We start from the raw sequence: 23,277 nt of genomic DNA, 5'->3' as shown, positions 1-23,277 counted from the left end.
AAAATCAAATAAAAAAATTATGTGTAGTACACATTTAATTTCAATATTGTTTGTAGTATGCCAGTAACTGCCTTAGTTAATTATATTTATTTGTTGACATGGTGTGCAAAAAACTCTAATTATTTTAAAAATTAAAAATTATTTTAATGCACACTATCATTCAAAGGGTTTGTACTATTAAAAATGTTTTATATATATTTTTGAAAGAAGTCTCTTATGCTTATCAAGCCTGCATTTAAATAATAAAAAACCTAGTATTGTTGAATATTACTATATAAAATACCATTTTAATATAATGTAAAAAAAATGATTAATTTTAATATATTGTAACAGCCATTGCTCCAGACTTCAGTGTCACATGATCCTTCAGAAACTATTATTCTATGAATATATATATATATATATATATATGGTGTTCCTGTGGCTCAAGTGGTAGAGCATTGTGTTAGCAGCGCAAAAGGTTGTGGGTTTGATTTCCAGGGAACACGTCTGGTTTAAATGCTGGCCTGAATGCACTGTAAGTCACTTTGGATAAAAGCGGCTGCATAAATTTCATTAATTTTTTATATATATATATATATATATATATATATATATATCAGTAATATATGCCTGTGTGTGTGTATATATATATATATGTGTATATATATATATCTGTAATATATGCCTATAAATATATATATATATATATATATATATATATATATATATATTATATATATATATATATATATATATATATATATTATATATATATATATATATATATATATATATATATATATATATATATTATTGTTTTTTATTATTATTATTATTATTTCTGACCCCAAACTTCTTAATTTAAATAAAATTCTGACTGCTTCAAATAAATCCTCAAAGATCAATGAAGTTTGCAGAAAGTGTAGTGTAAAAGACACTTACTAATCTCTCCTGAACTGTCTGGTGATCCTGGTCGACTTGACGTGACAGAAGTCGTAGTTTGCTTCCAATGCAATGGAGTTTTTCCCTGGCTTCAGCACAGTCTTCCCCACCAGCCTCAGGAAGCAGCTCGGAGAAGATCGCCTGCAGGGAGCTCACTTGCTTCTGCCTGCCCTGCAGCTCCTCTGTCAGATCCTGCCACCAGGGGGAGCAAAAGATAAGCTCACTACACAAATAATAAGACAAACTAGAGTCCTCCTCCATGCCTGAACCGTCTTATAGAAGCTGATGTTGTTCTGGTTTGGGTTTCTCTGGCTCACCTTTAGCGTGTTCATGTGTTCCTGAAGCATGGAGGGCTGCACAGAAGTGTTATTCAAGTTTACTGTGTAGCGTCTGCTCTCTGCATGGGCCAGCCATAGCAGTTGAGAGTGAACCATCTGGTGGAACTCCTACAAGAGGGCAGATGGTCAGCAGTGAGAGATGAAATTTCATGTGACATCAATCCCAATAGCTTCAATCTTTCCTTTAAGGTTTTGTATAAATGTGTATCAGAACTCTCACCTGACAGCGTCCTAGGGTGGTGCGCAGACTGTCCTCCCATCCCTCTAGTCCCACACAAGCCTCTGTCCAACGGCGATTCATGCTGCGCAGACCCTCCTGAAACTCAGGTGCTCCTCCTGTAGCCCCCTGCTGCAGCTCTCGCCCACCCAGGTTCAGAGACAGCATCATGGTTTTATAGCGAGCAAATGTCTTCTGCATTTCCTGTGTAATATGGAACAAAGTATGAAAACACTTTCTAGTGTCTCTGTATTAATAATCTAAAAGATTAGATGCAATCCAAAACTTGAACTGTGATACTTACTTTAAGTTGTTTGACCCTCTCTTCTAAGATCTCAACACTGACGGATGTCTCAGGCTTCTGCAGTCTGTCCAGCTCAGGGGTGACCCGATCCAGCCAGGAAGTGATGTCATGCAGGTCAGCGGTCAGCTGCTGGGGGTCTCTGGTGCTGCACTGCTCTTTACTCACTGCTTGAGCCTGCAGCAGCTCCCAGCGTTCAATCACTCCTGCGGAGAACAAAAGACAAGTTCAGAAAGTGAACTTTTAAGTGCAAAGTGAAAAATTTAATTCTACATGCACATCCATCCAATTTTATCCCGTCTATCCAACAATCCAGTCCTTCATTCATCTAACCAAATCTACTAATTGTCTATGTATCCATCCGCCCATCTATCCATCAATAAACTGAAACATCATTCCATTTATCCAACCAACCCTCCATATCTATACATCATTTGATCATCCTTCAGTTTATCCAACTATCTATTCATCCATCTACCAACTACAGTATCTATCTATCCATCCATCCATCCATGTACAATTTATCTTTTCCATCCATCCATCAGGTGGCATGAAAATGTAATTATTTGCTGTTATTATAAATAAATAGCCTTATGCTTTTAGACTCATCTAAATAAATTGACAAATAGTCCCTTGCACATGTGATCTTTGTCAGTGCATGTAACAGACCATTTGTGAATCAATCAGGAAGAGTACCAGACAGACACTGGGTTGGACAAAGTGTCAGTACCTGACTGTTTGTCTGCGGTGTTGAGGCCAGTGAGACCTTGTTCTTCCCGCTGTTCCTCATCATCCAGGATCATAGAAACCCTCTTCACACTCTTAATGCTGCCGCTGCACTCAGACATCAGCTGGACCTGTACATTGCAATGCACATCATACACGCTCCATTATAGTCACTCTTCATGCAACTACACATACACTAAATAAGGAAGACAACAACATGCAAATTTGGTGTTTATGTAAGTGCTGGATTAAGAAGGAAGGGGTATATACTCACGTAGCCTTGTTTAAAAGGAGTGCTGGTGTGTGTAGGTGAGGAGGAGTCCAGCTGGAAGGATTCCCCTACATGTGTGTTTTGAAAGTGCCAATTCTGTCCTGTGAGTGTGTCAGAGAGGGAGAGACAGATTTAACTCCGTGATCAAAGCAGGCTACTTTCATTTAAGCTGTGATGACAGAAATGGATACAACAAGTGGAATTACTTAGTTTTTGCAGGGATCACGAAGAATCTACATTTTCTGATCTTTTGAAGTATTAGAGATTAATGTATTATGAAAAATATATACAGTGGGTATAGAAAAGGACCACCCCTTTAAAATGATCATGTTTTGTTGCTTTGCAGCCTGAAATGAAGGTGGACACAGTTTTTGTTTTATCCAGCTGCATTTACTCAGTGCAATTTATAACATCCAGGTGAATGATATGTAACATTTTTATTGAATTTAAAATTACCTTTTAATTCAGACTTTAAATTAGTAAAGTCTGTTATTGCAGGATAAGGAAGTTTAAAAAACTATATGTAATCCAACAAAAAAAAATCAACAGCCTGTGTCTTAGTGGACCAAAGTAGGGGAAAAACCAGGCCATTTAATTCGAAGGATAAGTGACAGCACAAAAAACGGTCATGAAAATATAAAATACTAATGTTATTGGGATAAAAAAATAATAAGTGGATAAAAAAAAAACAATTATGTAAAAATGTAAGACCCCTTTAAAAACAAAAGCATCAATCATGTCATGTATGCTCCTCCAGTAATGAGCAAAGCTTCAAGAGTGTGATGTTTAGATAAATGAATGTTATTATCTTTTGCATGAGCATGAAAGCTCTGGAGGAGGATGAGCAGGTGCACTGAGCCGTGTGAGAGGAGGGGACGCAACCTTCCTGTGCCCCCTCTTATACTCCCTGAGATCTGGACACGCCAGCTCTCAACCCTCCTCTTCACAAACACAATCTCCCCACAGACCCAAGTCTTTCATGATAGAAGCACATAGCAGAACAGGGTGAAGGGAGGATGCTTGCATCTTTTGATTTAAGAGAGAAAGTTCCGCACTGAAAGGAAAAATACCAGTCCTTTGATTATCCAGCAAACCCAGTCTATTCATAAGCGTACCGATAGTGATGTGGGAACAGGACAGGATGGAGAGAAAGAGAGAGAGAGAGAGAGAGAATAATGTGGAAAGGAGGTGTGGGACTGTACAGATATGGATGCACCAAAAAAAGGTAATAAGATTTTGCAGTCATAAAGGGACATGGAGGCCTTCCTAAAGGCTCTCCCAAAGACTTCTTTGTCACCTCAGATGTGAATTCTGGGATTTCTGTGACATCTGGATGGAGAAAAAATGAATGGCTAAATCAGCAGTATGACAACCCATTCCAGCAGTCAGAGTTCTGGAAAAAGTTTCAGCCACAGATGACATGCAAAAAATCTATTTCAATTTTATCGGATGTCCAGATTAAGGAACATAAAAAAAAATCATGTGGTTACCAGAAAAAAGTCAGACAGCTTTTTTTGTTGAAATTGGCTATTAATGGCTTGAACACCTTGCTCAATACAGTCTGGCTACATAAAGGTGTTTTCACATTAGCTAAGTTTCAGGGAAATGATGAGGATAATGTCCATTGTCTGCTGTTAACAGCCTAGTGATGCATGAAGTACTGCTCACACAGTAGTTACTTTCAAACCAAACAGCTTTCTTTTGGTCAATGTGGCGAATGTGACCTACTTGTGACCCACTGCGAAATCTGGTTGAGGAAATCTTTACACAAAATTCCCAAACACATGGATTCCTATTGACATTTTGCTGAACATCAATAAATGTGACCACACTTTAAGACTGCTGAGAACCAGCATCATCATCTGCAAGACACTGCACGGCTTGAGCAATCAAAACACTTCTATACTTATTCACCTGAGAGGGCAGAGAAGAAGGCAGCATCATCTTCCTCATCATGTGAAGAAGAGCCGCCAACGTCCCCGGTGTGGTCCCACTCCAGAGGGATGGAATCCAGACTGACGGGGGTTTCACGGCCCGAGTGCTCCTGAGGTGGCGATAGCAGGCACATGGAGGGCTGGCTGGAGGAGGGGGTGGCCAGTGTCCCTCTGGACTGTTCAAAATCAAAGACATCCAGCTGCTCCAAAGACAAAACACTATCATTCTTATTCATATAACATGGCCCATATGCAAAGTTATTTGAACACATTAAGTATGGTGTGTGAGAGAATGTAATGAAAAGTGAGATGATATAATACCGGGCGGAGACTGGTGAGGCGCTGGTGGAATCGGGCTACCCTGCCGAACACCTCTTGACAGTACGTGTGCAGTTCCTCTAACTCATCTTCTATCACAACAGCATCTTGAGGACAGCTCCTCTGAATCAGCCCCTCCCCAAAAACGATCAGAGCATCAATCTTATTGGTGTTCAGAGTGATCTCTTTCTTAAAACTCTGCAGGGGAAAGAGTAAGAAAGTTCAGTTCAATTTAACTGAAATTCTGTCATCGTTTATTCCCTCTTTCTAGAGACTGACTGAACTAATGAATTTAAAGGAAACGCTTGTTTTTAACCTTCAGCTGTTTCATCTTGTCTTGGAGATGGCTCTCTGAGACGTTCTCTACATTGGTCAGCTGGAGGTCTATCTCAGTCAGCCAGACGAGGAGGCTCTTGCGGGTTCCCTCAAACTCTTCTCTCTGACTTGTGAAATGCTAAATGAGGAAAAAGAAAATGTGTTGGGAGAGAAGTAAACGAATGCATAGATGACATAAAAAAGTAGTGTGTCTGTGTCCTCACCCTGAGTCTGCGCAGTATTGCAGCCACTCTCTTCTGGAGCGCGTCCCAGCGCTGGTTCCCCTGATGCACCATGGCTCTGAGTCTGCTGGCTGCATCAGCTCGGTTCTCCCGCACTAGTCGTCTGTACTGGTTATTAATCATTTCCAGCTGGGTCAGACTCTCACGCACTTGTCTTTGGAAAACCTTAAACAACAAATCAAACACTAGTAACTATGACTACAAAAACAAATGGAAAAAACAGAACTGCTGACCGTTTAATATATATTCAAAAATATCTACTTTAACACTCCATTTCCATGCAAAGAGTGAGCGTGTTTTTAACATTAGAAACATTTCAGAAGTCCTGCTTGAATGGCTAAGACATCAATAAATGAAAAACTGCTGACAGGCCATAGATGATTGCTTTAGAAATCTGATATTCACCTAATTGTATTACTCGTGTTCCAAAAACATCAGGATTAAACATTTCACTTGCACTAAATGATGTAAACATAATGCTGTCCAGTAGCACAGGCATTCGAAGACTCAGAGTTTAGCATTTTGTTGGAATCAAACCTCATATTTCTGAAGTTCCTCTTTGGCGTCAGTGTACATGATGTCTGATGAATTGGGTTCAGCAGCAGAGCGCTCAGCTACGTTCAGCCAGTCCTCGAAGGAAGAGTAATCCGCCTGAAATTTACACCACAGTCGCCATGTTTCCTCAATCCTGCAAACATACAAGAGTGATTCAAAACAAAGACTCTTTTATTTTAAAAAAAAAAAGCATTTTTTTTTATAAATCATAACATAATTTAATTGAGTACTTTAATAATCAGTGTGCATGTATAGGCACTTACTTTAATTATGTTCATTTACAATATTTATTGTATTTCATCTTATGCTTATTTACAAAATATATGTTGTCATTTTCTCAAAACCCATAGTCTGTTCGACTCAAGTAATTGGTGACGTTACATTAAAAATGAACAAATTTGATCACACAAAGTTAAAATTTACAGATATCCCTTGCTCAGCAGTTTCTTAATCTGGATCCAGAGTGAACTGAAACTTCCTTCCCATAAAGGGATGCAACAGAATGAATAAACATCTGTGAGCATTGATGTGCCTTTGAGATTGGACTCATCTGGATAAATGGCCATACCTCAGCCTCCTCTCCAGAGACGTGGAGCAGATATTTCTCCAGCGCTGGTCCAAGCGCTGCGTGGTCTGCTGGATGGAGTCATTCTCTCCATCATTGCTGCAGGCATCCTCATCGTGCAGAAGCACGTCACACAGGGCGAGCACAGACGCCACCCTTTCAGTGTGCTGCTCGATGTCACGCTGCAGGTCCTAAACACACGCATGCATCTGTTAAAGTCATTCCTGTCACTTTATCAAACAGAGGAAAAATATGCCTATGTTATAATGTTGGTAGTATATTGGAAAAAAAATTTAAAACTTCACATCAAACTTCCACATTTTTTTGTCATTCTACCAATGGACTGTCAGACTGACAGAGAGGTGGTCCTCAAATCAGAAGTGCATTATAAGTGTTGAAGTTTTTGGCAAAAGGGAATGCCGTAGCCCTTTTTGATTTCAGAAATGTTTTCACGTTTACAACGCATAGACAGCCATGTTTTATTAAAAGCTTATTTTGCCAGTAATGAATTAGCCCTTTAAACAATCTGTATATCATTAAAAAGAGTAATCAGAAATAATTTATTTCAATCAAAGACAATTAAATTAATCAAATATTCTTAATAAATAATAAAAAAAAACACACTATTTCAAGCAAAAATATCACAAGGCTGCTTTTCAGACAATTTATCTGGAATAAGTTATTGTATCCGCAAGATTTTTCACCTTTTTATGCAATTTATAAAAAAAATTAACAAAAATCTGCCAGTCCCACAAGACAAAATACACCTATACTAATCTACAGTCTGGTATTTGAGCTTACTGAATATTCGATTATATCCTTTGTATAAACTCTTGATTTGCTGACCTGTTGCTCAGCTAGTCTCTTTTGGATCTCATCTCTGTGGCAGATACTGTAGTGAATGGGTTTGGCCAGCTCAGCTTCAATGCGAGTGAGCCAAGAGCGAAGGTTATTCATGTTCTTATCCAACTGCTGCACTGTCACCAGGGTTTCTGTCAGCTTTTTCACCCTGAAAGAGAGAGAGATTGCAAATTCACTTTGAAAAACTTGTGAAACCATAAATTATCATGGACGTTTTGATTCAAACCTGACAGACAGTGTAGTTCGACAGGAACCCAATGAAATCAATGCTCAGCGTGCTATGCTTGCCGTGAAACACAACTAAAAAAGGTCTGATAACCGTAGGTCAGATGAAACTGAAGCACAGACAAAGGGTGTTTGTCCCATACGGATTAGATTGAACCATTTAAGTGTGACAGTGTGAAGCTTCTTGTTACGTTGTCTGAGTGACCGCATGGCCTCGCAAACCGCCTGAGCAGCCATACCTGCAGATGGCCGGCTGTGTGATTATAGTGTGCCTGAGTACATACTGTCCCCCTGGCCCCATTGTGCCCCTGTTCATAAAAGATAATATGAGGTGACAGACCATTGCCCCCCACCACCCCCTCCACCTATACAGAGGGACTAGGACAAACTGCAGAAGCCTGAACAGCCATATGGCAAAGCTGAAGCCAACGACACTAGTGAAGGCTACGCTAATTCCCCTCCTTCAGTACTAGCACCATCTGGCTGCTTCAGACCACGTCATACTGCAGGACTGACCAATAACATTAGAGGCTGGTGACATCACAGAAAAGACTGGGAAGCACTTGAATTGGTTGTTATTGCTTGCTTAGGACACTCCGTATGCACACGTTTCCAGCAGACTGAGCAGACTGAATGATTACGAGAGCATATGCCAGATGTGGTAACCTTCCAAAGTACTGAAGACCACATCAAGAAATAAATGAGTACATGCAGACTCGAGACTCACTTTCGAATAAGTAAATATAAATAAAATAAGCAAATTAGTTCTATTATAAAATTTGCTGTACATTGGCAAGGAGAAATTATATGATTTATAATATAAAATTATGTGATGTATTCTAGGATGTATTCTATTAACTGAACTTTGTGGAAGTCATCTATAATGTTAAAGAAAAATAGAAAAATTTAGAAAAAAAATATAGAAAAATTCTAATAAGGCAACTTGCTCCACATTAGGGGTAAACTGAATTGCATCATGGGACAGGCTGAGTCATTGGGGGACACATGAATGATCTCATTATTATTTTTCTTTTGGTCAATAACACTGAACAGTATTTATAATAATAATAATTATTATTATTAAGTATTACATAAGCATACTTATAACAATATTATGACAGCATATTATCAAATTAATTTAATAATGTTATATGCTAGTATTTCCTGAATATTGAAGCAAAGCTTACTATTACTATTTGTTGAGCTTTGTGAGACCATTTCACCACAAACCCTGGTACAAAATGTTTTTTCACATCATACAGAACACAACTGACATACATACACACAGAATCAACATGTTAGCATTAAAAAAGGCTTATATGCATTTCTGATTACACAGTTCAGCACAATTTGCACTTCTTACATCACTTTCCTCTACATATTTGTATTTGGACAGGAAAATTATTTTCCCAGCATCAGCTTTTTGAACTACTAACCATCAGTCTCACATTGAAAGCTTAAGCACCCCTTTGTTTGTCAGTCTGAATAAAATAATGGTTAAAGCCTCAAAATCAATATAAAAGTCTAATCAAAGGCTTAATCACCACCAACAGTCTAAATGAGGAATAAATACAGAAATGAATGAATGAGTGAATGACTCAATCAGTCCTTGAATGGAAGCCAGAAATGATGCAGACTAAGGCTTTCAACCAAACAAAAAGCTTTGATCAGCCATTAATCAGTGGATACAGAGCAACAATAGCAAACAGAGAAGAAAATTAGTTTTATCAAATTAGAATTTATTCCTCAAAGCATTTATTCAATACAGTTCTATGTGGTTCTTTAGTTTATTTGCTCACCTGGCCTCAATGTGGTCGAACAGGTGTTGCCAGCGGTCGTTGACATCACGCAAGGCCCCGTCAATCTCTGCCTCCTTAGCCTTGTCACTGGCCAATAGTAGCTGCTCGCCCAGCTGCTTGAGGTGGCTCTTGTTCTCGCTGAACAGATTAATCTCCTCCATACAGTCCTGAAAAGAGATCTGCACAATGAGCACCGGCCTCTCATGTGCTTTAGTCATTATCACATCCGTCCCAAATAAAACCGACTAACTGCACTTTGTCTCTAGATGGATCTGACAGCTGTCAAAACTATGTTCCTTCTCTTAGCATGGGCCCTCTTTAAAGGAACACTCCGACTCACCTAGAGCTAAACAGTTGAGTTTTACCGTTTTCAAATCCATTCAGCAAATCTCCGGTTCTAACAGTAGCACTTTTAGCATAGCTTAGCATAGATCATTAAATCTGATTAATACGTCAGCATCTCGCTCAAAAATGACTAAAGAGTTCTATATTTTTTCTATTTAAAGCTCGACTTAAAGAGACCGACAGAAAATGAAAATGTGCGAATTTCTATGGCGATTTAGCGGTAATCACGGATCCAGATTCACTGACTAGATATGCTTGATCATATCATTAGATATATCGCCCAGCCCTAGTTTTCATTTAGTTTAACTTGATGATGTAAATGAAAACTATACACAAATTTAACAGTAAAACAAACTAAAATTACAAAATTAGCTAAAATGTATAAAAATAAATTCTAAATATTGCTTTCTGATGTGTGATCATTAGTGACGTGACCCTCCAAAATCTCATCGGTAAACTATGTGCTAATGACTGCAGAGTACTTGAGGTTTGATGGTGAGAGAGAAACTGCACATACGAGGCTATTGTTGTGCATGAACAAATAAACACAGTTTTGCAGTACAGCACTCTGGCCTCAATTTTATAGTACATGGAGTAAACTAGATTAAAGGTAATCTTTCATGCTTTTTAGAAATAATGTACATTTGTAGCATATTTGAGTAAGAATTAACAAATGCTATGTGAGTGGGTAGAATAGAGCCTCTGTGAACTGTGAAATCTGTGGGGCCTCCCTTGGGAATGCTTAAGCGTGCTGTTCATTTGAGACTGCTTTAATCCTTCGTAGATACTCATAATAGCGTATACCATATAATACCATATTACCGACCTACTTAAGCTCCTTACAAATGTACAACACAAACTCACCATAACAAAGGCACACAGAAACAGACTCATTGTCTAAAATTATCTTAAAGTGGCATTTTGTTATGGTTATGTAACCACAAAAACAGGGATTTGAGCAATTTAATTAATTAATAATAAATTATTATTATATATTTTTTATATAACTTTGAAATAAATGCTGTTCTCATGAACTTTCTTTTCATAAAAAAAAAAAAAAAAAAATTAATAATAATAATAATAATATATATATATATATATATATATATATATATATATATATATATATATATATATATATATATATATATATATATATATATATATATATATAAATAACAGTTTGCAAAAATATTATGATTTGACATCTGACTTGGTATAAATATAAATGATTTCTGAAGGATCATGTGACCAAATTCATCCCCGTCACCACAGGAATAAAGTACTTTTTTAAAATATATTAAAATAGAAAGCAGTTATTTTAAACTGGAATAACATTTCACAATATTATTGTTTTACTTTATTTTTGATCAAATTACTAAAGCCTTGCTGAGCACAAGAAACCTCTTTAAAAATCGTATTGACCACAAATCAAAGTTTGGTATTGCCAGTCATATAGTTATAGAACAAAATGCTGGGTGGGAATCTTCATTTTTGGATGAATTATCCAGTTTTAAGTGATTAGAAAAATCATAGCAATGAAAAGGAAACCAAGCTTTACCTTTTTAAGCTTCTCCACCATTTCCTCAATACTAAGGTTTTCGACCCTATGTGTCACTTTTTTCTCCATCTGCGTCAGCCAGTCACAGAGTTCCTTGTTTTTATCATTGAAGATGAGCCAGGCGTTCAGGCGATCAGCTATTTCCTGTTTGCGAAGGGACACCTAAACAAAAAGGAAGAATAAAGGGTTAAAATGTGTCTTAGGCTAAACTCTTTCCTTGATCTATTAATGTCACACTTAGAGCTGTAAGAGAATGTGATATTGTAGTTTTCCTTCTAAACAAGATTTTAATCATGAGGTTAAAAGAAAGTCCTAGGACACTGAGGTTAGTTAATCAATTCTATTCATGGCCTTGTTGTTAAATGCATTATTTATGCATTTCCTTGAGCCCAAGCCACTTGCCCAAAAACATATGCAAAGACAAATAAAAGACCTCCCTCTAGAAAACAAGGCCCAGCTTTGCCATCTGTCATTCATTCCAGGGAATGTTTCCACCTGCAACCTGTTGGCCACAGACACTGACGCACAACCTAAACTGACCTCATTGGCTCTCTCCTGGCGTCTGGCCAGAGCTTCAATTAAAGACATGACAGCAACTTCACAAACTGAAAAACGGTTGATTAAATAAGGCACCCTGCATTATGTGGTGGTAAGTTTATGGGCTGGATGTAGGCCACCTAACAATCTGTCCTAAATCTGGCATTTCTGTTTTTAATTGCTCAGGCCGTTTACAGTTACAAGAGCAACTCCATTCAAATGTCAGCAGGCCATTCAGCTACTTCACTTAATGATGGCAGGCTGGACACCTGCGCTTAACAGATAATCTCAGAAAAAAGTCCTCAGTCAGCCTTTACAATGCCTGGCAAGCAACTTTAAAAAATGAGCTAGCTAAGTAATGCCTATTGACAGTTAAGTTAAAATAGATATTATTTTATTTAATAAAGAGCAAATTTTAAGTAATTATAGCAAAGCTTTAATGTTAAGGGTATTGTTTGCCCAGAAATGATAAATCAATTTACCAAACCCAAAAGACTTTCATTCAGACAGAACAGAAAGTCATTTTTTGAGAACTATCCTGGCCAATAATATTACCCATATTATGAAAGTAAATGAAGATTAGGACACATGGACCAAAAGTGGTCCATGTGTCTCTTGTGCTATATTTCTAGTCTCCTAAATTCATATGACAGCTTGGTGTGAGTAAAAAGTATTAATTTAAGGCTTTACAAATCTTTTGAGTGAACTGATTGATTCAGTTTATAAAACTAGTCTGATTCTAATTTGGTCGCTAAATGATTTGTTCATTAATTGGACTGAACACGTTTTTGAGTTCAGCTGTTAATGACTTAATGATCCTGTTGTAGCGGTAACATCCCAACATATGTCTTCTGAAACTAAAACAGTGCATTAGATGTATGAACAACTTTCATAATATTTTATGAGCATTTCTACATAGTTTTTGAATCTTGAATGGGCATTCATTACACATTCTTTGTAATTCATGGATAAGAGTGACTTTTATGATTCAAAATGTATCCTTATGTGTCCCACAGAAGAAAAAAAAACATTATACCGTTTGGACCAGCAAGTAGGTAAGTAAATTAAAAGGTTCATTTTGGTCTGAACTGTCCCTTTAAGGCAAGTGAAATTTTTTCTTGTGCTATTTTGTGTCAGCACATCTTTCTGATGAGAAAATTATTATTATGGCTATAAATCTAGATCAGTTCACATACATTCTCATTTTCCCTCTTTTTTTCTGTGCCATGCGGCACTGTGAAGTTTCCCCCCCACCTTCCAGCAGTGACTCATTGTGTGCCTTTCAATGCTGGCTGGACAAGAGCCTCTTTCCCTCCTACTCTAACTCTCTCTCTCTCCTCTCACAAACACAAACACTCACTCACCTTCAAGCACAGTTCTTCCCATTGGCTGTGAAGTTCTTCCACCTGTCCCTGGAGCAGCGCGGTGTCTGTAGGCAGCACGTACTGGGACACGTCTGTCTTCATGGTGGTCAGCTCTTTCAGTTCTCCAGCCCAAATCTGCAGTGAGTCCTCGTCCTCCTGCATAACACGGCAACCAGCACCAAGTTAAACTCCCCTCCTCTGTCGCACGCTAACCCTAGTCCTCCCTCTCTCTGTGTCCCTCTCATTAGCACTCGGGATTAAGGCCCGCTGGATGGGACGGGGGAGGGGAGGAGGCGGGGAAGGGGAGGTGGGAGTGAGAAGGGGGGGGGGGGGCAGAGTACCCATAACAACATAGAAAGGGGTGATGGGGTAAAGGCCAAACATGTTATAGACACTATTATCTCCTATGTCAGTTTCACCCACCTTCATTAAAGGACTCTTGCTCATCAAGGCTTATTCAACAAGAAATAAAATCAGTCTCAGCAGTTGGGTTATTAACACATTTCTAAAGTGACATGATTATATCAACAGGTGTTTTTTCTTTAGCAAAGACCTTGGTAATAGATTGAGTGTATTAAAATAACATAGAATTCCGTTGGTAGATAAAAGCACTTCGTTCGACAACCATCAAAGCCAAGCAGGAATAAACAGTCTCTAACAATTGACGACTATTACTCATGTTATGGCGAGAAAAAAAAAGTCACAATCAACTGTATTCTTACAGGAGCCGCCAAGAAAACATAAGCAATGTGTACATTTAAAGTTAGCTGATTTTTCACTATAGAGCAGGGTCCAGAAAGACTAGAACACTAGTAAAAAATGCTCCTTTTTTCACTGAATAAATAAATATAAGATTTTTTTTACATAATTTGTGAAAGCAAGTTGCAATTAAAACATACACTACTGTCCCAAAATATAAAAATATAAAACTTTAAATTGTAATAATAGTTCAAAATATTACTTTTATTATGAGCATTTTTAAAAAACATTTTAAAAAATCTTACTGATCCCAAACTTTTGAACGGCAGTGTACATGAATTTCAGAATGGTTGAGTTTTGATTTGTTTCCCTTTTGCTTTATTAACTTCATGTTCTTCAGCATGATTTGAGTCGATCCTATATCTATTATGTGGAAGCAAGAACATCTGCACAATGCCATCACAAACTTGTCTGCATTTCATTGGTTAATAAATTGTGATTCTCTTTATCTTAAGATAACTTTTCCTTTCAGTTTTTCTCTATATTTTCCCATCTTCTAAAAACCTGTCCTAAATAATTTCCTAAATCTTAAATAATTTTTGTATTTTATATCATAATTTCTTCTTGTACTTTTTCCTCTAAATATTTTCCCAAATCATCAAAATGTTGGTTTATTTCCAGGTTAAATAAATAAAATAAAACATTATCAATTACATAATCAATACAGCCGAATGACCTGAATCTGGGATTTTAACTGGTTGTTTGGTTGCCTGTCATCACAAAAAAATCTTACCTTGATGAGCAGCATGTGTGACTTAAGATCTTCTAGCTTCTCTGGCAGCGGACACTTCAGTCTTGCTTTTATCTCCTCCAGTTTGAGAGCACTATCAGCCAGGCCGGTTTCACAGAGCTTCCAGTTCTGCAAAGAAACAGAAGAATCTCTTCATTTAAGGTGGAAGATGTTTGTCTCTAACCTTTTCTACACTGTGAAAAACAACACCAGATCATACAGTTTTAGACTTAAAAGAACCTTCCAGGTTCAATACAGTATTTAGCTCTAACAACAGTACGTTTGTGTGGCATAATGTCAATTAAATAATTCAGATCTCGATCCTTGAACATTCCTTTAACTGTCTATATGTTCTGGTTATGAGAGCCACTGATGTGCTTGTATTTTGAGTGCTGTCACTGTGTTATCTCAGATCACTGAAGAGGGATTTCCCTTTCACATGGGGATACACCATCCCCCAATCATTGTGAGCAAAAGTACACATAAACACACTTCCACCCTCATAACTCTCTAAACCCCCTTTCAGAACGATGATGACAGAAGAGCCAATCAGAGCCAGTTATGAGTGGCCATGACACTGGTGTTATATAATATTTAACAATACAGGGGATCAGCCTCTAGTTTAGGGTGACACAGAGCCCAACTGCTTTATTGGTGAACACTAATTTACATTTGGCAATAGTCAAAGTTATTCCTTCAAATATGGCCCAGATGCTCCAGGGTGCTAATAAACTACATATAATTTCAAATTTGCACCTTGTCATTAAGAGTCCACATAATTTATGCTGCTGGTACGACCATTGTGGCAATGTATATTGCTCTGAACCCAGTGTGATCTTACATTATTAAGGTTTTGAAAATCAAGTAGAATGGAATAGAAACACTTTCCAAGCTTTGTTCCCACATCTACCTCTACTTTAGGCCTTAGGGCATTGTGGGATTGTGTGTGAACAATGACAGATGATCCATGTAGACACTGAACTGCATAGTGGGCTAGCAGCCATGGTTTTGAAAGCCCTTGTTCTATGTGATATGGCCCAGCTGCCTCATTTATGGATTATGGCGAGATTACAGCTGATCTCTCATCCTCAAAATGAAGCACTCTATTAGAGAAACGCTCAGGAGGGTATGTAGGTCAATGGTGGCTAAGAAAGACCCGCACAATAACCATATACCAACCAATAACCAAGGATGCAATAAGACAAGGGTGTCAAGCACTAATCAGACTGATCCAAATCCTTGCTATGCTTATACTATATATTTTTTTAATTAGCAGGCTTGTTTGGCATTCTTGCAACATCCAAGCAAAATCATTTAAAACATTTGTCCAAAGATGAAAAGATTTCCAAAGATGAAAAATATAATGAATAAAGCGATAAAGCAACAAGCTCTCTCTCTATATATATATATATTGAAAAAAATATTAATTTATTCACAACATTATTTATTATTTGTCAATGGAAACTTTCACATATTAACCAATTAAGGCACGGTCTGGGAAATGTGAGAATTGAGTCACATACATGAGTTATGGTGTCTGCGAGAGCCTTTCCTTTCCTCACAAGGTCACAGCTTCTCTCCCACATCTCTTTGAGAGCATCCAGTTCAGTCTGCACATGTGTCTGCGTCTGTGCATCTGTCAGTAGAAGGATGTGTCCTCCTGCCTCCACAGTCTGCCTGTAGAGTTCTTCATGAAGCTTTAGTTGCTCATCTGTCCACTGTGAGATAGAAAAAATGAAAGATAATGATGGTGTTGGATCAGACTATGCAGTACAACATTAGGATCTGAAAGAGTTGAAAGGATCATTATATTCTCTATACTCAGTCGTCTTACCTCAAAGTCTTTTATAGAGCATTGGACTTGCGTTAAGCTGGACGGTACAAGTCCTGCTAGGGGCAGAAGTTCTTCGATGTGTCTGACTAACTTTGAAAGTTTCCCTGAGCCAGCCTTATAGAGTTGCCACTGTCCCACCAGCCCTTCCAAACATTTGCCATGCTGCTGTACCCTCTGCTGCGTCCACTGCCATTCTGCCTTTAGCTCGGTCAGTCTCAGGATCAGATGACTCCTGCTCACAGTTGAATTTGTCAACATTTTCCGGTTTTGTTAAAGGTACATTGAGCCAAAAGTATGGTGGCCCAGTAGTGCATAACACAACAAAATCCACAATATAACAGAAGCGCTCCTGCTCCCTTTCTTGGCCACTATAGAGGATGCATTAAAACGAAGGACTATATACCAGCGGTAATGGTCTAACGAACTTAAAATTTGGGTAATTTTGAAATTTAAAGTGTACTTTATTAAAATTGTTTTAATACAAATTTTAGTTTTAAAGCATCATTTACGTGGCAACGAGGAATGAATCCTACAGTAATAATACAGTATGTGAAAGTTCAAGAGTCCATAAAAACATTGGTATAGTGAATCGTTCAAAATTAGGGTTTTGTTAGTCCATTACCACTATATAAAGCTTGCATGTTAGTTTTACGCCTTTATAGAAGGCAGCGGCTATTTGCAATGTAAGCAGCATATTTTAGAAGCGGTTTATACGAATTGAAAACAAAGTATTTTATGGATACACTGTTTACACCAAATGAAAATAGTAATATATTCTATTTATAGGCTGTAGACAGATGTTTGCACCCCTCAGTTCTGTTGTACATTAACAGGATGCAATAGTAATGTAGAGTTTAAATAAAGCCCTCCATACACCTAAAGTATACCCCTAACCCGATAAATTTCATTAAACAATTGTTATGCACATTACTTCCACTTTTCGAATATTTTCTACATTGAAAGTAAATGCCTTTCTAATCTGATATGTGATATATATATGTGATATATGTGGTAAAAAAAAATAAGAAAAAAGAGGAGCGAATCCGGCAAAAGGTGGGCTTGAACTTGGGTGGATCACATCAAAATGCTACTTTTTTGTGCCTTACTCACTACGCCACTATACAGCTGGTACCTGGTGCACATCATTTTTTTTTTTTTTTGTGGCCCAACAAGACATCAGTGAATGTAATTAGTGTAAATAACCTATATGTCAAAAAGGCTGGTTATTTACATGTAATGTAGACACTATGGGACTGTGTTATGGGGTGATGTATAATGCATTGTCCGACAGAAACTTCAAGGGTTCGTGAAAAAATATATTGGATATCTAAATCTGGATTTTGTTTGATCATTGGACCCTGTATTAAATCCCTGTAACAGTGCTTAAAAAGAAGCAGCACTGAATTTAATAAAAGGGGATCTCAAGTGTTAAAAGTAGCAAATATATATGTTTGTGTGCATAGTGCAATTTCTACTGTGTTGTGCCGATTTCATTGTTGCGTGTTTTCCGTTGTGTTGTGGAGATTTCGCTGTGTTATGCACTACTGGGCCACTGCACAAAAGTTACCATAGTGTAGAACATTCAATCAGGTTAAAGGGGTTTAGTTCACTCAAAAATAATTTTAGCATCAATTACTCACCCTTTAGTCTTTAGATTTTCAATAATCTTTGAAACAAATTAAGATATTTTTTAATGAAACCTGAGAGATTTCTTTTCCTGCATTGAATGTCTATTCACCCAAAACCTTTGCACTTCAAAATGGTCATAAAATCATTGTAAAAGTAATCCAAAGGTATCGATCAGCACACAAAGTGGTAATGTCTCTTGAGAAGACTTGGATTGCACTGTTCGGTTCATATGGATTATTTTTTATGATCCCTTTATCGCATTTATGAACCATGAAAGTTCTGTGTGAATGAACTCTCAATGTCCATAATCTCTCAGATTTCTATATAAATACTTTTATTTGTGTTTAAAAACTGAATAAATTATATGGGTTTGTACTTTGAACATGAAGGTGAGTAAAGGATGACAGGATTTTTATTTTGGGTAAACTATCCCTTTAAATCGGGGTTTTAACAGATTTCATTTATTTATTTATTTATTTATTTTAAAAGAGACCATAGATATCACAACTAATAAACAACACAAAATAGGGATGTGAACACCATAAAACTAACTGCAATTCCACTGGCCATTAGCCTTGCCACATTTATGTGGCTCTCTACATGATCTACATTTGTTCCTGTAATGGAAAAAAAAAAAACAGTCCCAAGAAACATCTTGAACGTAACCATGCAGGAGTTCCACCTGAAGCAGCACTTATCGGCTGAATAGAAAAATGATTTCAATGATTCATGCCGGTAGCACATGCGGTTTCATTTCCAGAGAGCGAGCCAGCTTGTTCCAGCGCTGAGCTCAAGGAGCTCTTCCACACCACATAACTCCCAAGAGTTACAGCCTCTTCTGAAGCCCGTGGGGGAAAATAATACATTGGAGAATCTCGACTTTAATTACTCATCAGGAGACATTCCATTCAAAATAAATGATTAAAACACATGCTTTGATTTCTTATCCATGTCAAAGTCCCACACTAGAGGTTAGTAAGAAAATTCTGCGCTCACAGATAACTAGGGAAGAACTTATTGAGTGTAGTGTTATAAAAGCTCACCTGTCCTCATTCTGACTGCTCTCCAGGAAGCACAAATCCTCACTGATTGAGGCAGCCAGCTGCTGGCAGATAAGGACCTCCACTTTCAGTTTCTGGAAGATTTATTACTAATATATGAATAGATGAGCTCTGTACAACCGTCTAAAAAATAAATTATACACTATAACCAAGAGTTCCCGTCGTTAAGAGTATTTTAAAAATAAGAGTATTTTATTTTACACTTATGTTACAAAAGATTTATATTTCAAATAATGTTATTTCTATACATTTCTATTCACCAATGAATGCTGAAAAACAATTATCAAAGTTATTAAGCAGTAAATCTGTAAATGTTTAAGCATCAAATCTTAATTTGAATATGTTCTGCATGTTTGCATGGTCATTAAGAAGCAAGATCACATGACGAAACTGAATATTGCGAAATACTTTTCTAATGGATTTAACTTTATAACTGTATGCTCTACCTGATGTGCAGCTAGCTGCTCTTTTACAGCAGCAGAGTTTCCAGACGTCTGATTGGATAACCCAGCCTTGATTTTGTCCTGGAACTCCATCCAGCACTGGCACTTCTGTTGCAAGTTCAGAGCATGCAGCAGCTCTCCATACATCTTCCTGCAGACAGATATGTGCATTGGCATTCACCAGACACAGTTCAGTTAAAGCTTATTTGTAGGGTGTAAAAGGTTTGTTTATGGAACAGAAATAATATTTAAGTAATAGTTCATCTAAAAATGAAAATTCACCCTCCTGTCGTTCCAAACCAGTAATTTTTTTCCCAATGGAACACAACAAGAGACTTTTTAAAATAGTTTGAAACAAATTGAGGGTGAGTTAATAACAAAATTCTCATGTGTAAATATAACTATTCCTTTTATTAAGATATTTTAGGGATCAGGGCTAAATCAAAATGTTTGAGAACTGAACAGCTTTAACTCAGTGAAGTTTCACTTGCCTGTGTCGGTCTGTAGCCTGAGAGAAGACCTGAACGCACTGTGCGTTGAGGGACTGTAACCTCTCTTCCTCTGTAGAGCTTAAGGAGAGTCTGAAACTCGTTTGGTTCAGAGCAGCAAGGTTAGGGTTCAGACCACTTAGATCTAACAGAACCATCTTAGGAAAAAAAAAACAATTTCTATAAAAACAAACTTTTAGTTTGCTCTGAAACACAAAGAGGATAATAAAGGAAGATTTATGAAAACAAGATTGACAGATTCACCTTTAGTCTATCCATGCTTGTAGCAGAGGAGGTCATTATGCTCTCAAAGTTTTTAAGTTGTTGCTCCACTGATTTCAGCTCATTGCTGAAACGGCAGTGTTCCTCCAGCTCCTCCTATGGACAGAGAACAGCAAAACACTTGCCAATATTGTTTGCAGATAAATCTGATTACTTTTACATAATATTGTATTCAGACTCTAAAGATATAAACTTGTTCCCTTCACCTGAACTTGTGCACAAATGTCAGAAAGTGCCTTGCAAAGATGCGCATGGTCACATGATAGCAACATGGTTTCTGATTTGATTAGAGAGGATGACTGGGGATTCATCTGCCCAATGAGAAGCTTCGAGGCCTCCAGGACTTTTCCCACACTGCTTTGCAAGACCGGCATGTCTTTCTCTAGACCCTGTGGAAGACAGTTTTTTTAGACATTAGGTTAGAAGAGCGCACAGGAAACGATGTAACATATCATGTCATAACATTTTTTTTAAAGTAATAATCTTATTCAGCAATTGGCCAAGTGACTGTAAAGACGTTCATAATGTTCAAATAAATGCTGTTCTTTTGAATGTTCTATTTATTACAGAATCCTGAAAAAAATATTCAGCAGCACAATAAAATTTTGTTAATATGTTTCTTGAGCATCAAATCAGCATATTAGAATGACACCGAATGAATGATCTATTGTATGTGTATATATATATATATACACATACAATAAATGAAATTGTTTTATCAACAACATACATTAACATCTATTAAATATATTATTTGTTTGTGTTTATGTTTAGACAGGAATTATAAAAGTGTATAAATCTCTTTATTAATGTTTAATTAACAAACTATGTGAAATGGAAAAAAAAAACACTCAAATTGAAATGAATTGAATAAGAACAGACTTGTGATTCCATGTTCTTTTGTGTTGAACATATTTTGTTAAGAGTAGCACAGGTCTCATTTGGTATTTTTAGCCCACTCAGAAAAGCTCCAGCTCAGATCTCAATGTTCCTTCTTTTCAAAACCACAACTGGACTGAAGTACTGCAGACCCATCTGTAGGACTAGAACAATTTAGCACTTAACAAGCACATGCTGAAAACTGGCTACTATTTAGGTTTCGTTACTTTGCAAAATGTTATTTTCTTTAAAATGACAAAAATTTAATCCAAACCTGTACCCCTTGAAACAAGCAGTTTAACATTCCTGTTAATCATTATTACTGTGGTATGTATTGGTTTAGTATTTTATATAGTTATTGCGGTTTTCCATTTTGTTAGCCACTAACCTTTTAATATTGTAGTTAACGTGTTTTGTACCTTTCAGTCATTTTCAGGTAATTTTGGACAATAATCATATTAGGGTCTCATTTAATTAATATTTCAAATAATATGCGGTTGGCATTGTCCATTTTTTCTTGGGTACATGTAAGTGTGATCAAACCTCTGTCTGATAACACTGGAGATGAAGAATATCCAGGTACTGGATAGGAAACACATCCTAATGACAGATGTTAAAGGGGCCTAGATACTATTCATTACTCACACTGATGCCCTGCATCCTGCTGTTGAGCAGCTCTGCAGTGTTTTCTTCTCTGTCTGAAGAACTCATAAGCTCTCTAAGCCTCTCCCAGTGCTGATTTAGCTGAACGCAGCACTCTCCTGCGAGATGCTCATACTCCAGCCAAAGCGGCAATGCATTCCGGGCCTTAAGTAAATCTGCATGCACATCTTCAATCACTGCTTGATGTCTGAAAATGAGCAAGAATTAATACCCGCATAGGTCCAGACAAACGAAACAAACATGTTCTGTTCTTTCTTTGCATAGCAATGTCTGGTTCATTTTAGTGAGTGAGTTTGTTTGTATGATTCATGTAAATAAATTATCAGATAAACTCAATTCAATTGCTAATCTATAAAGACACTGCCATTTTAAAGTAGCTTCTTCAACAATGACAAAGACTAAATGTCAGAGATATTGTCAGTTTGGTGCCATTTCAAAGTTTAAAAGGCGAATTAAAGTAAGTGGAGGATATGTAACGTAAAATTACTTACCGGGATCTCTCTTTCTCTAGATGATCAGACAAAAGCTCAGACACATAAGGGTTGAGTTTGTCTTTCAAATCAGAAAACATCTCAGTTAACTGGGTCCCAGTCTCTGATCGGTTTAGTTCCCCTTCAAGCTCCTGTTAGGAAGCATGGATAATAATATACCCAATAAATCACACTGTGATCTTTGCAATGTTGAACATTTATGTGTGAATTCTCATACTGGCAGAATAAAACTGGTTAATAATGTTAACAACCTTACAATTTAGAAAAAGTCAAACTTTTACAATCTTTTGCAATGGAATGGTTTCATTTAGAGCAGTTTCCTCACTTGCAGATGTTCCACATGAGTTCGGCTCTGCTCAGATGAGAACACAGGAACTCTGCAGAGCTCCAGCTTGTAGAGCACCCCAGTTGTTTGCAGTTCTGCTGCACTCATTTTAGATTCAAAGCGAGTCCATTCATCTTTGATTTCCTGTAAACCTGACTTAAGAGCATTTATCTAAGAAAAAACACACACAGAGCTAGGAATAACATTTCTTCACTAGGTCAGGTATGATGAATGAACTCTGACTGAACACATCTGACACATTTAAAGATGTTGTAAAACAATCGTTACACACAAA

The 23,277-nt window shown here is 37.2% G+C and overlaps 1 protein-coding gene across 1 annotated transcript in view; it reads right to left on the bottom strand.

Moving 5' to 3' along the window:
* LOC132091724 (nesprin-2-like) overlaps positions 1-23,277 on the bottom strand; it is a 91,039-nt gene that overhangs the window by 1,045 nt on the left and 66,717 nt on the right. The window contains exons 71-97 of the mRNA XM_059497850.1: positions 22,983-23,153; positions 22,658-22,788; positions 22,149-22,353; positions 20,831-21,013; positions 20,607-20,720; positions 20,342-20,500; positions 19,858-20,001; positions 19,394-19,485; positions 16,722-16,953; positions 16,411-16,605; positions 14,891-15,016; positions 13,399-13,554; positions 11,498-11,659; positions 9,592-9,758; positions 7,553-7,715; positions 6,710-6,897; positions 6,124-6,274; positions 5,569-5,751; positions 5,346-5,483; positions 5,033-5,227; positions 4,692-4,911; positions 2,781-2,878; positions 2,511-2,637; positions 1,784-1,986; positions 1,483-1,683; positions 1,242-1,370; positions 925-1,116 (exon numbers count right to left, since the gene is read on the bottom strand). Coding sequence (XP_059353833.1) covers positions 925-1,116; positions 1,242-1,370; positions 1,483-1,683; positions 1,784-1,986; positions 2,511-2,637; positions 2,781-2,878; positions 4,692-4,911; positions 5,033-5,227; positions 5,346-5,483; positions 5,569-5,751; positions 6,124-6,274; positions 6,710-6,897; positions 7,553-7,715; positions 9,592-9,758; positions 11,498-11,659; positions 13,399-13,554; positions 14,891-15,016; positions 16,411-16,605; positions 16,722-16,953; positions 19,394-19,485; positions 19,858-20,001; positions 20,342-20,500; positions 20,607-20,720; positions 20,831-21,013; positions 22,149-22,353; positions 22,658-22,788; positions 22,983-23,153 — 4,425 coding nt within the window. The remainder of the gene's footprint in view (positions 1-924; positions 1,117-1,241; positions 1,371-1,482; positions 1,684-1,783; positions 1,987-2,510; positions 2,638-2,780; positions 2,879-4,691; positions 4,912-5,032; positions 5,228-5,345; positions 5,484-5,568; positions 5,752-6,123; positions 6,275-6,709; positions 6,898-7,552; positions 7,716-9,591; positions 9,759-11,497; positions 11,660-13,398; positions 13,555-14,890; positions 15,017-16,410; positions 16,606-16,721; positions 16,954-19,393; positions 19,486-19,857; positions 20,002-20,341; positions 20,501-20,606; positions 20,721-20,830; positions 21,014-22,148; positions 22,354-22,657; positions 22,789-22,982; positions 23,154-23,277) is intronic.

This window comes from Carassius carassius, chromosome 18, assembly GCF_963082965.1.
Source record: "Carassius carassius chromosome 18, fCarCar2.1, whole genome shotgun sequence".
Lineage (NCBI taxonomy): Eukaryota > Metazoa > Chordata > Actinopteri > Cypriniformes > Cyprinidae > Carassius > Carassius carassius.
Note: the sequence above shows the minus strand (reverse complement) of the source record. Positions and strands in the feature narration are given on the sequence as shown.